This window comes from Salvelinus alpinus, chromosome 31 (genome assembly GCF_045679555.1).
Source record: "Salvelinus alpinus chromosome 31, SLU_Salpinus.1, whole genome shotgun sequence".
In the NCBI taxonomy this organism is placed as follows: Eukaryota; Metazoa; Chordata; class Actinopteri; order Salmoniformes; family Salmonidae; genus Salvelinus; species Salvelinus alpinus.
This window is the reverse complement of record NC_092116.1, coordinates 1,415,396-1,429,298: the sequence shown is the minus strand read 5'-3', so window position 1 is coordinate 1,429,298 and position 13,903 is coordinate 1,415,396. Positions and strand designations below refer to the sequence as shown.

The following is a 13,903-nucleotide window of genomic DNA, read 5'->3' as shown; positions in this document are numbered from 1 at the left end:
TAAAACGTTTACTGGAGACAGGAGACCAAGTGGAGACATAGGACGAGGTGGATAATTTTATTATAAGGCCGTTTTATTAAAGTGTAAAGATATCAGGCAAAAACGTGCACGGCCCCTTTCTGTCAGATTCTTATGAAATCGTCGGAGAAGAGACCCCTCTAAGCAGTACATACAGATTATATAGACAACAAGCAAAGTAGGTTGATCTTGTCGTCTGGCCTTCCGATTGGTCGATCTGGGTCGTAGGTAGTCCTGTTCGGCCTGATGTCGACATTCCATTGGCTTTTCACACAGTTCTTTGTCCTATTCACATCCAAAGGCATCCTGCATGTGCGTTTGTTTTCACAGGCCCTATTCATGGGGGAGGGGATGTGTGTGTGGGTCTGACAAAGTAGAGGGGATGGGTGCATGTTGTGCCAAGAATAGCTTATGTTGAGAAGTGGTTAAAACAAGTTACCAGTATCTTATACAATTTCTTACAAATCCCCCTCTTCACGTCTCACAAGAGACGTGACATAAAAGTAAAAAAGACAAAGCTATGGGATAAAATTTGTCAGAGGACAAATTTTGTAATTCCCCCTCTTCACGTCTCACAAGAGACGTGACATAAAAGTTTCTTAGTCCTCAAATAGATAGACAGGTCCAGCTTCCCCATCATCAAGCAATGGGAACATTTGGGCCCTTTCCTGATTAGGGTCTATTGCGGCAGTGATAACACGGCTAACAAGCGTGCGCGCACATGGAATGCAACAGCATCCACAAAGTACAAGAATGGCCGCAAGAACAGAAATTGATACTAGGATGGAGGAAACCAGCGTCTTATATTTACCAAAGGCATCCATCCATGAGTCCCACATAGAAGTGTCCACTCCAGAATGCTGTTTCATCTTACCATTAAGGGTAGGAAGTCCCTCCAATGCTACAGTCAGACTCCCATTCGTAGCTGTGTTGTTGGGAATTAAAGTACAACACTGTTCACCAAACATTGCACAGACCCCCCCCCGTTCAGCCAATAACATATCAACCGCGATTCTATTTTGAAATGCCATCAGGGACGTAGCTGCCAATTGTCCATGGACCGCCTCAAAGCCTTGTTGATTCCAATTGCCCAGTTTCTGGACATTAAAATGAATGTAGTTAATTCTGTCCACATTTTTACTAACTGTTCACCACCAACAGACAGAAGATTCAAACCCAGCTGTCACTTGGTCCACCAGTTTATATTCATCTGGCACCCCCTAGGGACACCAATAGCATCAATGTAAGTTGAGTCGTAAATGAGCAAGGACCAAAAAGGAGACCACTCCAATAACTACACCTGGAGTGGCCAACCACACATTAGTAAACCAAAAAAACGAGAATATGTTAAACCCTCAGGCCCATCCCTCTATACAACCTGTACCAGGTGGGCTCGTCGCCACCCGGGAACTTCAAACCTTCACAACAGGGAGGACAAACATCACTTTTTATTCATTCAACAACATCAACTACAGCAAACCAAGGGTCCTCCTCTGCCAGCCCACTCTCCTGCGGAAGCTTGTTTTCGTATCAGCCTCTCCAACTGGAGCATCAAGCAACGGCATCATACCAGAGGCCCCTTACACATCTGTAACAAACTTCTTCAAACAAGGTATGATACAGGCAATACAGAAATGAAAAACAACAACTATTGTCAGAAATCCAGTAATCATCATTGCAGTGTACTTACCAAAACAACCACCCAGCCAGGGGAACAGTCCACTCTCCTCCACACCTGCAAGACCCTTCATCTCCACTGATAACCTTGCCAACCCACTCAGAGCTTTTGAAATGCTCCCATCCGGACTAGTATTGTTAGGAACAAACGTGCAACACTGTTCTACAATCTTGTTACATACACCTCCCTGGTTGGCCAGACTTATGTCTAGTGTTAGTCTATTGTGTCTACTGGTTTGAGAGGTAGCATCCAATTGTTCAGCCATCCCTGTAAGTCCTTTGTGGGTGTGTTTAACAAATCATCATTAATTATAGTAGATATAATTGATCCAGACCTTTTGTTTTAGCATCAACAATAGCTGGGCCAATGATGGGCATAAGATGCCACAGGCCATCATTCCTGTTTAATGTCTGGAATTCGGGGGGGACCCCTATTGGGACCCCCAACAGGTTGGTGTGCATGTTATCTGTACCCTCGGACCAAGGAGCGTCACGTTTCTGCCGTCTCCTGGGTTGGTACCGAGTCTCTGTGTCATGTGCAGCTCCCAGAAGTTGATTAGCTATAACCTCAATAATAGGCAATGGTGGTATCAGACTGGCCAAAACACATGAGCAACGACAATTTCCTTTCAAAATGGGGTCAACCGCCTGGCAGGTCCACACATCCACCATACATCAGCAACACCTCTAGTTAATAGTGGCATTAGTGATGCAGTTTGTAGTAGGGAGCCTCCCATAGTCCACACCCCTACCTGTACCAGTGATACAGCTGTAACATCCTCCATATGCCTTAACTCCCCACGGTACCTTCTGGGGAGGTACTTCTGGGAACACAAGACTCAGAGTTTTACACCGGGTTGAATTTGGCTTGAACTTTCCAATATGCACATCCAACCTTCCACATTACTTAGGGCAAATGGGTGAGCAGCCAGAATAGGTCTGGCATGTCCACATACGACACAGTCCTTTCTATTTATTGTTTTGTAGGCCAACCACATATTCTCCCTTTCCTCATATTCAGTTTAAGTCCCCAATTGGTCACTATCTGAGATGTCTTTTACATTTATTACCTGTACCAGATTGGAGAGCTTAGGTGATGGCGTGGGACTTGGTCTTGAAGTGGTGGAGGAGGCCGGCTGAACCCTGGTCCGTTGGAACTGGTGGTGGTTCTGGCAATACTGCGATGGTAACATCCCCATCGTATCCTAATCAGACAGCTCAGGACTACAAGCAGTCCTGTAAAACCCCACCCTCTCCCAAAGAACACATCATCAGCCAGAGGTCAAACAACACTTTCACTTCTATGAACGTACACAGTGAGGAAAGGTCGGGGTCAGGGAATTTTCATTAAGGAGTTGACCCCCGAGCTTTATTAGCAACAGTTCTTCTCCTTAACTCTGTGATCATTCGGCAGTGTCAGTGTGTCTCACCCTCCAAGTGCGATATGCCCCCAGGTCGAGTGAATCACCTTCTCCTTTAATTCACCTGCAACGCATAAAATCCTGGACATACAGATTTGGTTAACCACCAGTTTCTCATTTGTTTTATCTGATTATATATTTAACTTCTATACCTATTTGTTAGCTATAATTTTGAATTTTACATTAGTTTATTTTCCAATAGGCCCCATCCTATCCTAGACCACAATGTACCCCTCCCCCGTTTGATACCTGGCTCTGGCCAGGTATCAACCTTACCTACTCTAAATAATGACTTAGTACATTATAATATGGAAACGCCCCATTCATTCGCCGCATATCCAATTCTCCCTTGGGCGTACATTCATATCTATTCTTTTCCAATTCTCTGTCAAGTGACTTATCTACTTTAAAATGTATCTGTGCTGCTTATATATGTTAAACCCTTTCTCTCCTTTCTTATTTCACAGCCTACCTTGCTCATTTCCTGGTCCACCCTCCCCACTCTACTCTCAAACCTTCAAGGTCTCAACAGTGCGGGGTAGACCCATCTGTCTGCCTTTTTCTAATAATAGTCAATAACAACTATGTGTTCTTTTGCAATATTAACTAAGTGTCTCACTGTTTTGACTTTATCTATCCCAAATGGATTTAAAATAACAACATGTCTTATAGTGTAAATCTCTAAAGTCCTTACATAACCTTAATAAACCTATCTCTATCTTCTAATGGCCAAAACAAATGCTAACCTTATGGTCAAGAGTTATAAACTAGTATCCCAAATGACACAAATTCATTATTCCCACTACATTCTCCCGTGAGTGATCAAGTCACCGGAAAATGCAATGAAAATAGGTCAAAAAGGTTACACCTACATTCGTGTTCCATACCATATCTAGGCATACCAAAAGAACCCTTTATCTTCTCAAAGTCCCCTGCCTAAATAAAACCCAGAAAGTAAAACTCCTATTCCAATATGAGTGTATTCTTTTAAGATATCTTGTCTCTGGGAACACGGAAAACCCCTTAACCCAAACGTTTACCACAAAAACAAAACCTAATAATTATGATAATACCCTTAAATCATTCGTTCTAAATTTCCCCGATGTTTCATGTAACACAACTGTGATAAACGTGTACTGTCCCTTTAAAAACTCCCTGCCAGCACCAGGTTGCGAGTCGTTCATTGTTCCCCATAATGAAAACAGATCACGTTTAGAATACGTTTACTTATTGTTCGAATTCTCTGGTGTTACCTAAACAAAAACCAATAACTTTCAACAACTTTTGAAAAGTATCTCAAAGCTATAATGTACACATTTTCCCTCTAAATGACACAACCAATTTTCTCTAGCATAATTTAATACGGCCACACCCGGTGGGGAAAGTACACATTCTATCCCGTTCCTCCTATAATACTCAATGCTAAATTCAAAGTTGTGGTTAAATATATGGATTTGCCAATCATTATCAAATGTTAAATATACAGGTTTAGTACTTTTATCAAATAGATTAGTATAGTTCAAATAAAGATATGCGTTTACTAGCGCTCAACCTGTGTTCAGAACGCAGCAACTAGCCAATATAATACCAAAAATGACTGTCTTATTCCTGCCTCTAGGCAAAACATCTAGTTACCCCAACTAAGTTTGGCAGCAAAACTATCGTATAAGTAAAATCGACTTCTCAACTTTCTCCATTCCAAAGTGTAAACTTACCATATACTTCGCTAAATTTATATCGCATGTCACCCAATCCATAACAATAATATCATTAGTCTGTAAATTTAACCTGAATAAGTTATTAAACGTATTCTCTCTACTCCGAATTGGTTTTAAGTTTTTTCTCTGTCACCAGCACTCAAACAGGCTCCTGGGAGACCGTTGAGTGCTGCAATACTGCCATCTTCTGTCCATTCTCTGTATAGCTCTCCACCCCCAAACTATCCTAAGAGTTATGAGTGTGTGGAGTAATATCACAAATAAGGGGCCAGATACCCCTAGTCTTGCCCAGGGAGGGAGAAATGTCCCTCTAAATGGGCGAGGTTCCTTTTTCAGGGGAGGCGGAGTTTGATGCCGCATCCCCTGAGTCAGGAATGTCTTCATTTGGAATCGGATTCAAGCTGTTTAAATCAGCTCTGACTTCTGTCAGTGTTCTAGAAGGGATTGGGGCTGGAGTGCAATGTGTGAGGTGGTGCCAAGGTGCGCCTGATTTACCTTTGACCTGGACTGAGTGTGAAGTAACCTCCCTCACTTCGTACTGTCCAGTCCACCTGGGTTCTAGCCACTTTCTCTTGTGGACTTTAACCCCACCCAGTCACCAATTTTTTTTTTTTTTTTTTTTTACCTTCAGTGATGGCGGATCTCCTGTCAGCTTCCCCATTTGGACCTTGTGAATCTGTGTGGAGAGAGCTGCAGAAAGTTCCGTCAATTATCAGACATTACAATTTGTTATACATCAAGGGCGGGCATATGACCTCCCTCCCTTGGTGGACCGAGCATAATTCTTCCAACCATTATCTCATGAGGAGAGAGATGGGTGCCTGCACCTGGAGAGGCTCTCATGGCCAGCAACGCCAGGGGCAGGGCTTCAACCCAAATCAACTTCAAACCTGCACATACATTTGATTGGCGCGTTCCACGAGACTTTTGAGATTGTGGCCTGTACACTAACCCAAACTTGTGTACAATACCCAATCTTTCCTCCACCTGTCTCAGGTGTTGGTTACTGAAATGGGACCCGTTTGTCGGATCTGATTTGCCTTGGAACTCCATACCTTGGTATGAGTTCGGTTTGGAGCCACTTAATGATCGATTTTGCATCCTCCCTTGCTGTTGGCATTGCCTCAACCCATTTAGAGAACCTGTCTACCATAACTAACAGGTACCTATTTAGAGAACCTGTCTACCATAACTAACAGGTACCTTTTTCCATTTGTCACATTGTCTTGCCCCATATCTGTGTAATCTATGCTGATGTCCTGCTAACCCATTGTGGTCCAACAGTATGGACTGCTCCATGAGCATACGCTGAGTCGGTGTAGATGTTTACAGTCTTTCCTTCAGCTCTTTCCAGAGCTTGTGTCAACCCTATGATTTCAGCTAACTGGGCTGATTCAGGTGTGTGATGATGGCAGATTCCAAGGTCACGTGTGACCTGTCTGGAAGCTGTTGTACCACTGCGTATGCTGCTATGTTCCCTTCCTCTCCTCTATAGCAGCATCCATCTGTGTATAACCATAGGTCCGGGTTGGTGAGTGGTTCGTTCCCCAGGTCAGGTCTCAGTTTCAGTTCTTGTGCAGCTCTTTCTGCACAGGAGTGGGGCAGACCTTCTTCAGCATTGAGTGCGTCTGCCATGTTTTTTTCAGTGTTGACATGTGATGTGTGATTGTGTGCATTTATTCTGGTGGTGCACTTAGCCCATCACTGGCCAAAACTAACAATGTATCTCTGGTGCTGACACAGTCTTATCTCTGGTGTCTGTCTCCCCCTTGTGTACAAAGAATGTTATTGCTTTATGTTTGGCGAATTAATTAAATACTTTCCCAAAGTATTTCGGCAATATCCTTTTGGAACACTCTACTAGTATTATCTAGCGCTTCTATTTTAAATATAATAATAATTTTAGGAACTATTTTCAAACAGTTATTATTCGTTTTCACTTTTTCGATTATTTAAATACTTTGCCAAAACATTTCAGAAATGTCCTTTCGGGACATTATATTAGTATATTCAAGCGTTTCTAGAATAAATATTTAATTAATTCTAGGACTCATTTTTCTCAAAAACTAATTAAAAAACTGAAAACTCAAAAACTAACTTAATTAATTAAATACTTTCCCAAAGTATTTCAAACGTGTCCTTTTAGGACAATATATGGTGTATCCTAGCGTTTCTAGAATAATTATCAAATTAATTCTAACCCTTAAGGATTTACCAACAGCACGAGAGGGAAAAATCAGGTCAACTTATCAGCAGAAAATAGCTGCTTCTCTGACCCGGCGGTCACTTCCAACACAGCCTCAACTTAGCATATGGCTAATTATTAGCAATCGGCCTCGTGGAACGTTCAATCACTCACATTGATTTGGCGTTATCGACTTGTCTCGGTTCTGCTCATGCAACTTATTTCATCGATTCCTCACTGGTATATCAGACTACTTGGAATACATGTCAGCATTTAATTCCTCACTGTTATCAGACTACTTGGAATACATTCAGCATAGCCTTCTGTCTACTGGAATGCCAACTCCAGTAGGCTCAGGTTCGCTATTACCACAATTCCTCACTGTTATATCAGACTACTTGGAATATATTTCAGTTAATTCCTCACTGTTATCAGACTACTTGGAATACATTCAGTTAATTCATTTAATTCCTCACTGTTATATCAGACTACTTGGAATATATTTCAGTTAATTCCTCACTGTTATCAGACTACTTGGAATACATTCAGTTAATTCATTTAATTCCTCACTGTTATCAGACTACTTGGAATACATTCTAATTCCTCACTGTTATCAGACTACTTGGAATGGGATTTTTAACGCAGATATCCTTACAGCATGCCTTAAATTCTAGACAATTCCACATAAATTTAGCAACAATTCACACTCACCTCAGTACTCCTGATCATAATTTAGATATTGGCTATTATACAATATGCAGATTTTGATTAAACCGGCTCTGCTTACCTTAATATTTTCGAGCTCTTTGATCAGTTTCCTGGGTGAGTTGAATCGCCGACGTCTCCCTCGAGCGGGTCACCTCTCCTTCTTGAATCTTTCTCCCACTCGCCTCCTGTCTGATCAACTTTCTATGGACCGAAATCAAAGGTGTCTAATTACCATCCTCTGCTTACCAAGTCTGTTGATAAAACGTTTACTGGAGACAGGAGACCAAGTGGAGACATAGGACGAGGTGGATAATTTTATTATAAGGCCGTTTTATTAAAGTGTAAAGATATCAGGCAAAAACGTGCACGGCCCCTTTCTGTCAGATTCTTATGAAATCGTCGGAGAAGAGACCCCTCTAAGCAGTACATACAGATTATATAGACAACAAGCAAAGTAGGTTGATCTTGTCGTCTGGCCTTCCGATTGGTCGATCTGGGTCGTAGGTAGTCCTGTTCGGCCTGATGTCGACATTCCATTGGCTTTTCACACAGTTCTTTGTCCTATTCACATCCAAAGGCATCCTGCATGTGCGTTTGTTTTCACAGGCCCTATTCATGGGGGAGGGGATGTGTGTGTGGGTCTGACAAAGTAGAGGGGATGGGTGCATGTTGTGCCAAGAATAGCTTATGTTGAGAAGTGGTTAAAACAAGTTACCAGTATCTTATACAATTTCTTACAGTTTTGGTTGTTGGACCATTAGAACATGCCCTTTTCAAGCGTATATTTATAAGAATAAAAAGTTATTTTAGAATATTTTGGCAAGTTAGCAGGCTAACTCATTGATCCTGTTTTGTAGTATACCCCTATGCCACGGGTGGGCAAACTTTTTGGCTCGACCCATGGGGCGTCATCCGGGTTAGGAGAGGGTTTGGCATGCTGACGTGGTCGCCAGATGTACGGTGTTTCCTCTGACACATTGGTACGGTTTCCGGGTTAAGCGGGCATTGTGTCAAGAAGCAGTGCGGCTTGGTTGGGTCGTGTCTTGCAGGACGCACGGCTCTTGACCTTCGCCTCTCCCGAGTCCGTACGGAAGTTGCAGCGATGGGATAAGACTGTAACTATCAATTGGATACCACGAAATTGGGGAGAAAAAAGGTGTTTAAAAAAATCTAAAATTGCCCTATGCTGTTATTGATTGGTGAAAAAACAATTAGTGTAACAGAATTGGGCTGATTTTGGTCATTTTGTATTTGTACATTTACACTTCTACTGGAGAGCTACTGGGTGTGCAGGCTTTTGTTCTAGCTCTGCTCTTGCCTGATTCTACTAATCAATTGCTCATGATCAGAACCTTAGTTGAGTCTTGCGTGTTAGTACAGGACTGGAGCAAAACCATTCACACCCGGGAGGTGAATTGGCCACTCCTGAGCTATGGTGTGACACACCCCACCAATGACCTGTTCTACCGGCTTTATTTTCACAGGAAGTTGAAGACACATCCCCTAACAGATGTGCTGCCAGCTTCAAAGTTCTAATAGTGTCTCCCCAGTTTGAGGGGAAACCACTGCTGGCGAGACACAGGTAGGCACAGTGGGCAGGTAGAGCTGATATGGGTTATGAGCTAACTTTGAATGGATATGTGGAGTAGACTGTAGTTGACTCTTGTTTCTGATTTTTGGTTTGTCAGGATGGTGAACACCTGCTTGGCTGAAGAGCTAAAAGAGATCCACGCCTTTGAACAGAAGACGCTGACACCAGAACAGTGGGAGAAACAGAAAGCACAGTGATGAAGACACACACTTTGACCATATTTACTTTACAACTTATTATGTGTAAATAAGCGACACTTGCTCACACAATGTTGACTTTCTGGCCTAACATATATTTCATTTCAGTCAATGATGCAGACTGAAATGAAGTATTAAACATGACAAAACAATCCTGGTCCGAATTCCTTAATGATTGAATGAGTGTACTGAAACTTCACTTTCAGTTTTTGTTGTGGAGGTATGTGATTATTACTGACATTATACCAAATTGTTATTAGGAATGCAACAACGCATAACATGGAACAGGCAGAAAAACTCAAATGAAATCTTATCACTTAAATAAATCATTACTGTGTTTGTTCGGTCATAACAATGAATGACTTGACTCAAGGAAATGGCTTTTCATATTGGAAAGCCCCAAATAAAATTATTTATGTGAAATCAAGTGTGTAAATGAATAAAATGGGCTGGTACAGCTTTGAGTATTGATTATATGACTCGTCTGTTGTACAAAGCTCTCTTTCCAAGGAATAGATAGTGTGCATGTGCACTGATGTCTATTGAAGCTTCAGATAAAGCTAGATGCCACACAACCGTCGGAGAGCTGGACATTTCACAGTACAGGTGGCGACCTGCTTTGAAGCCTTTATAGTTGTGGTTGGTTATCAAGTAGTCCAATTCTTAAGCTTCTTCAACTATCACTGGCTCTTCATTTGTAGCGAGTCAGTTAAATTATATTTTTTCTCATCAATCTACACACAATAACCCATAACGACAAAGCGAAAACAGGTTTTTAGAAATGTTTGCAAATGTATTCAAATTTAAACACAAAAATACCTTATTTACATAAGTATTCAGACCCTTTGCTATGATTATCGAAATTGAGCTCAGCTGCATGCTGTTTCCATTGATCATCTTTGAGATGTCTCTACAACTTGATTGGAATCCGCCTGTGGTCAATTCAATTGATTGGACATGATTTGGAAAGGCACACACCTGTCTGTCCCACATTTGACAGTGCATGTCAGCACAAAAACCAAACCATGAGTTCGAAGGAATTGTCTGTAGAGCTCCGAGACAGGATTGTGTCGAGGCACAGATCTGGAGAAGGGTACCAACACATTTCTGCAGCATTGAAGGTCCCCAAGAACACAGTGGCCTCCATCATTCTTAATGAAAGAAGTTTGGAACCACCAAGACTCTTCCTAGAGTTTGCCGCCTGGCCAAACTGAGCAATCGGGGGAGAAGGGCCTTGGTCAGGGAGGTGACCAAGAACCCGATGGTCACTCTGACAGAGCTCTGTGATGGGAGAACCTTCCAGAAAGACAACCATCTCTGCAGCACTCCACCTATCAGGCCTTTATGGTTGAGTGGCCAGACGGAAACCACTAATCAGTTAAATGGCACGCCAGCCCGCTTGGTGTTTGCCAAAAGGCTCCCAAAGGACTCTCAGACCATGAGAAACAAGATTCTCTGGTCTGAAGAAACCAAGACTGAACTCTTTGGCCTGAATGCCAAGCATCACGTCTGGAGGAAACCTGACACAATCCCTACGGTGAAGCATGATGGTGGCAGCATGCTGTGGGGATGTTTTTCAGTAGCAGGGATTGGGAGACTAGTCAGTATTGAGGGAAAGATGAACGGAGCAAAGTACAGCGAGATCCTTGATGAAAACCTGCTCCAGAGTGTTCAGGACCTCAGATTGGGGCGAAGGCTCACCTTCAAACAGAACAACGACCCTAAGCACACAGCCAAGACAACACAGGAGTGGCTTCGGGTCTTTTAATGTCCTTGAGTGGCTCAACCAGAGCCCGGACTTGAACCCGATCGAACATCTCTGGAGACCTGAAAATAGCTGTGCAGCGACGCTCCCCATCCAACCTGAGAGAGCTTGAGAGGATCTGCAGAGAAGAATGGGAGAAACTCCCCAAATACAGGTGTGCCAAGCTTGTAGCGTCATACACAAGAAGACTCAATGCTGTAATCGCTGCCAAAGGTGCTTCAACAAAGTTCTGAGTAAAGGGTCTGAATACTTATGTGAATGTGATACTGTATTTCCATTTTTCTTTTTAAAGAAATTTCCCAACATTTTTAAAACCTGCTTTTGTTTTGTCATTATGGGGTGGAAAATGTTAAGGGGTCTGAATACCCTCCAAATGCACTGTATATAAGCAGGGATTTGCTATAACCAAATGGACAGGCTGAAATCAACACTGAATGGCAAACAAATGGCATCACTATAGTCTCTAGGCCATTCCGAATTCAACGAGGTGCCCCACTTGACCATAGCTTGCTCGGTCTGAACGCAGCGACCGTGCAAACAAGTGTGCCTGGAAATAAACCTTACTACTAGTAGTGATTTCAACATGCTTTTGACATATTGTGGCCTCTGGGTCACATAGACATTTTTGAATGGGGTCATTGGGGGAGGGTGGGGTGGACAAGCCACAGAGCTATTCTAGCTGCCCGCAGCAGTTCATTTAGTTTGACACACCCAAGTTTCTCACATAGAGCATAACCTGTAAAACAATGTTATCCTAACTCTGCTTCCGTGCATGCGATTTGTAAAATTCCTTTTGCCACGCGTTCAGGGCCACCTCTACTCCTTTATGAGAGTATGCGGTCCCCTTCATATCCTAAAAGGGAAGTATGAACTTGCAATATATCATAATAGTTTTTGATATCCTTTGCACATTAAGTAGCCACGAACCCGAGTGAGGTCAGCGAGCTTGTCAGCACGACGGAACATCCCTTTTGACCAAGAGTGCATAAAGGTTTGGAAGAGAAATCAACCTTTAGACCAGGAAACATGAAGCGGAGAGCTACACGTTTGAAATGGTTGAAACTTTCAACCTCAACATGAGGTGAAGAAAATGAACTCACCTACCAGACCAGGACACCGCCAGTCTGCAGCTGCACGTGTAAAGTGATTTGGAACTTTGAATATCTACCAGAGGTGGAGAGAGGAGAAGCTCATCTCAGACAATCACCAAGGAATGAACACCCATGGAGACCAGATAACTAAGAAGAACATTGTGACCTCTTGTGGACAATCAGAGCCTTACATCCACAGGAGACCCCACCAAAACCCTTTCCAAGATGGCTTGGTTCTGAAAGAGATGAGATAACGACGAATGAAGGCATTTCACACGTAAATTATTTTTTACTCCAAATGGGAGAATAGTTATAGAATGTCTCCACAATAAGTGTCCCTTTTTCTCTATCTCTCTCTTTTCCCCACCCCTCTTCATTCGTTGTGTATAAACCGCCATATTTTGTCCGTCCACCAGGGACCTTTGTCTCATGTAAGTGTGTGTGTGTATTCTGTGTTATTATTTAGTTAGCTAGTAAATACATAATTAAACCAAATTGTGTAGTACTGAATAATGAGCAAGGTTGGTTAGATCCTAGGTTACGACTGGTCAGAATGATGATGATTTGATATGAGGTAATGATTAATAAGATGACTGTTTATCGATGAAATAGGCAAAGACTTATAAAGTTTAATTCGGGAGCTGGTAACTCTCTAAACTACTTCTTCCGTGGTGCCCCAAATCCTAATGATTTGGGGCACCACGTCCTTTAGGTGCCAAGTCCTTTAGGTGCCTTTTGGCAAACTCAAAGCGGGCTGCCTTTTACTGAGGAGTGGCTTCTGTCTGGCCACTCTACCATAAAGGCCTGATTGGTGGAGTGCTGCAGAGATGGTTGTCCATGGTTGTCCATCTCCATTGTCCATCTGGAAGGTTCTCCCATCTCCAAAGAGGAACTCTGGAGCTCAGTCGGAGTGATCATCGGGTTCTTGGTCTAAGGCCCTCGCCCCCGTTTGCTCAGTTTGCCGGGCAGACAGTTCTATGAAGAGTCTTGGTGGTTCCAAACGTATTTCATTTAAGAATGATGGAGGCCACTGTGTTCTTGGGGACCTTCAATGCTGCAGACGTTTTTTGGTACCCTTCCCCAGATCTGTGCCTCGACATAAATCCTGTCCTGGAGCTCTACGGACAATTCCTTTTACCTCATTGCTTGGTTTTTGCTCTGACATGCACTGTCAACTGTGGGACCCTATGTAGACAGGTGTGTGCCTTTCCAAATTATGTCCAAACAATAGAATTGACCACTGGTGGACTCCAATCAAGTTGTAGCAACATCTCAAGGATGATTAATGGAATTTTGAGTCTCATATTAAAAGGTCGGAATACTTATGTAAATAAAATATTTCTGTTTTACCTTTTATTATAAAGTAGCAAAAATGTCAACAACAAAAAAGTATCTTTCGTCTTGTGGTATTGTGTATGGATAGACAAGGATTTGTATTTATTTAATACATTTTAGAATTGGGCTGTAACGTTACAAAATGTGAAAAAGTCAAGGGGTCTGAATACTTTCCGAATGCACTGTAAATGACAGTG

General features: G+C 42.5%; 1 protein-coding gene across 1 annotated transcript; it reads left to right on the top strand.

Moving 5' to 3' along the window:
* Nucleotides 1–9,211: 9,211 nt before the first annotated feature.
* On the top strand, nucleotides 9,212–9,987 carry LOC139561356 (bolA-like protein 2; the record flags this gene model as incomplete). The annotated part of the gene is given in 2 exon segments (XM_071378387.1): nucleotides 9,212–9,309; nucleotides 9,416–9,987. Coding segments are annotated over 2 exon segments (198 nt in total), but the record flags the coding sequence as incomplete, so codon positions are not given.
* Nucleotides 9,988–13,903: the final 3,916 nt, after the last annotated feature.